Here is a 3,446-nt window from a genome sequence, read left to right on the forward strand (position 1 = left end):
AAAAATAGCATATATATATATAACAGTATATAAATATTACTAAAACTTAAAATAACACTGAAACGATAAAAATAGCATATAAATAACAGTATATAAATATTACTAAAAATTTAAATAACACAAACTATAAAAATAGCATATAAATAACAGTATATAAATATTACTAAAAATGACTCCCGCGTCATACGTCTGCATCTCAGTGAAATCAGATTTTTCCAAATTTAAAGTCGAACTGTGTTGTGTTTTTGAGTTGAGCGTGGCAGCAGGAAGGTTGTGGTCATTGATTTCTCTCTCAAACTGAGGACAAACTGTTGTGACATCAGTGTTTCCCATAAGTCTCTGTGCTTTGCTGGGTCCATCGGTGCACTTAGAAACCCCACTAACATCCAGCACAAGTGGTCGTGCCGCGTGAGTGTTTCCTTTGCTTTGTGGGCGGGTGAGCTTGTTCAGCACTCCCTCTGTAGCCCGGGGAGAGTGACCCGGGTCATGTGACTTTATCCTAACCAATCAGGTTTCGAACATGACCTGCGTGGGGTTAAGCACCTGTCTGACGACAAGCATGGGGCGGCTGCAGGTGAGTCTGACTCCCAGCTAAAGATCATCTGTAAACAAGTTTTGAGTGTTTTTACAAACTGCGGGAGTTTAAGTCATTATCCGTCATAATCGACAGCATGTCAAAGATGCAGAACGCTAAATCATCCTTTAAGAGAGATTATCAATCATGCATTTTCAACAACGATATTGAGTTCAGTTCAAAGAGTGAGAGAATCAGACCTTAAAAATCCAAGGGGACATTTTACATTTAATTGTATTATTTTTTTAATTAAAATTATGAATTATATTATTTCTTAATTTATATTATTTTATTTTATTAATTAATATTAATATATGATTGTGTTTTATCTTAAAACATTATTAGTAGTACTAGTAGTAGTAGTTTTATTAATAATAATAATAATAATAATTACAATAAATTTAATTCATAATTAATTATAATATTATTAATTATTTAAAAATATTCATTTTAGTTTAAAAAGTCAGTGATTCTGTCACTTCATTCAACATTGAATCAGACCTTTAAAATGCAAGAGGACATTCTACATTTAATTTTATTAATGTTATAAAAATGTAAAAAAATATATATAAAAATATGAATGTTAGTATTTATTAATTTATAGATTTTATCATTGATTTTAATTTATTTCACTTTAAAGCATTATTATTATTATTAAATGTAATTAATAATTCATTATAATTTTATTAATTATTTTTAAATATTCATTTCCGTTTGAGTCACTTTTTCTGTCATTTCATTCAACATTGAATCAGATCTTAAAAATTCAAGTGGATATCCTACAATCTTTTGGTTAAAATGTTCACATTAATTTCTACATCAGCATCAGGTTGCAGTGGTTTAAACATCTACTGATATGTGTTATTGATCTGCATCAACTGATGCACTTTGGGGTGATTAGATATGAAGAAACATCCGCAGGATTGTTCTGTTTCTCATTCATTGTTAATGATCATTTAGCACGGTTTCCTGCAGTATCATGCAACATTATTTCAGAAATCATATTTATTTCAAGTGCTTCTGAACATTTTGTTTCTCATTCACAGCTCTTTGGTCTCATATTGATCAGATATATTTAAAGCTGCAGTGTTTATTTACTGCATCACTGGCGGCACCAAACAGAATTGTAAAAATAATGAGTCTTTTCGAATATTAAGCAGATTTTAATTCTGTTTGGTGTCCTTCTTGTGTGCTTTAATCACATTACGTTTAAGATGTTATTAATATATCACCCTTGGTCCACAGTGATCATATTTGAATGTTGTTTTTCTTGAGCTCTGAGGGGTGTGTGTGTGTGTGTGTGTCTCAGGGAAGGATGACGTGTTGGACATCGAGATCGATTCATACATCCACTGCATCAGTGCGTTTGTGAAGCTGGCTCCGAGCGAATACATTTTACTGACTGAGATCATCCCAGAACATCACCAGAAGAAGACCTTCGACTCGCTCATACAGGTCAGGGCCGTGTGTCTGTGTTCAGTGTGTGTGTGTGTGTGTTTAATCACAGTGTTTGTCGCTGCAGGAGGCGCTGGATAATCTGATGCTGGAGGGCGATAACATCATCTCCGCGGCGCGTCGAGCCATCATGAGACACGATTACTCCGCTGTGCTGACCATCTTCCCCATCCTGCGCCACCTCAAGCAGACCAAACCAGACTTTGACGCCACGCTACAGGTAGAGAGGAAATGAGAACGAGCATGAAATGTTCGCGCTGGACTTTCTGCTTTTTGGCACGGTGTGGTAGCCGATGATGTCATATCCTGTGTTGCGGTGCAGGGAACGGCTGCCAGCACCAAGAACAAGCTCCCAGCTCTCATCACCTCTATGGAGACCATCGGAGCTAAAGCGCTGGAGGAGTTTGCTGACAGCATTAAGGTAGATCACACACAACCGCTTCAGTGATCGAAAGACTGCAAGTTCAATCTGTGGTGACATCAGGTGCAGAATTGTATTATTTTATTAATTTAGATAATTTTATTATTATTTGATTTATTGTTTTATTTAATTTTAAATTATGTATTATTATTGTTATTATTAAAATAAATTATAAATATTATTAATAATTTAAACATAATTACTATTTAATTTACCTTAATATTAAAAATAATATAGCATTTATTATAATATAATATTAAATTTTTATTTTAAAGTATTATTATTATTATTATTACTGCTGTAGTTAAAATGGTCTGTGATGATCTGAAAGTAATATTGTAAGTTCTGTATGTTCACTTATATAATTTAAAAATCATTAATATTATTTAATGCATTATTTTAGTTAATTTTAAAGAATTAATATTATTATTTAAAATGATTACAATTAATTATACTATTATTAATTAAATCAGAAAGCAGTGTTCTGTATGTTCATTAATTTATATAGTTGTATTATTTCTTTTTTTATTTTCATCATTATTATTATTATTATTATTATTTTGTTCTGTACACATGTTCACAGCAGTGCATGTCACTCTGTAGCTCCTCCCACTGCTTCCTCGGCCCCGCCCACTCATCTCTGCTTCTGTCACATGATCTTGCTCTCTCATCCTGGCTGGCTATTAGTGGTGAAGCTCTTCACTAACAGAGCTATTTTAACTTCTTGCCCTCTGCCTCTTTCTCTTGTTCTCTTTCTCTCTCTCTGTTCTGCTTCGCTTCTGTCCTGTAGTACTCGGGGACACTTACAATATTCCTTTAGACCCCCGAGGTAAGCGCTCGAACGGACGAGTAGAGCAGGACCCACGGCTCCTCTGACTTTACAGTTAACATGAAACCAGAGCTGACTCCATTTACTGTCCTAAAGCATGTCGTCAGTGCATGTGGTACTGAAGAATAACATTTACAAACATGTTTCACTCTGAAATACTTCAAATT

At 33.9% G+C, this 3,446-nt stretch overlaps 1 protein-coding gene across 1 annotated transcript; it reads left to right on the forward strand.

Annotated features, from left to right (window-relative positions):
- Window positions 1-250: 250 nt before the first annotated feature.
- LOC107737839 (exocyst complex component 7-like) lies at window positions 251-2,507 on the forward strand (the record flags this gene model as incomplete). Its single annotated transcript, XM_016549469.1, has 5 exons — window positions 251-408; window positions 493-574; window positions 1,884-2,029; window positions 2,097-2,249; window positions 2,352-2,507. Coding segments are annotated over 5 exons (665 nt in total), but the record flags the coding sequence as incomplete, so codon positions are not given.
- Between the last annotated feature and the right edge of the window lie 939 nt (window positions 2,508-3,446).

Source organism: Sinocyclocheilus rhinocerous, unplaced genomic scaffold (genome assembly GCF_001515625.1).
Source record: "Sinocyclocheilus rhinocerous isolate Xijiao unplaced genomic scaffold, SAMN03320098_v1.1 scaffold16882, whole genome shotgun sequence".
NCBI classification, from domain to species: domain Eukaryota; kingdom Metazoa; phylum Chordata; class Actinopteri; order Cypriniformes; family Cyprinidae; genus Sinocyclocheilus; species Sinocyclocheilus rhinocerous.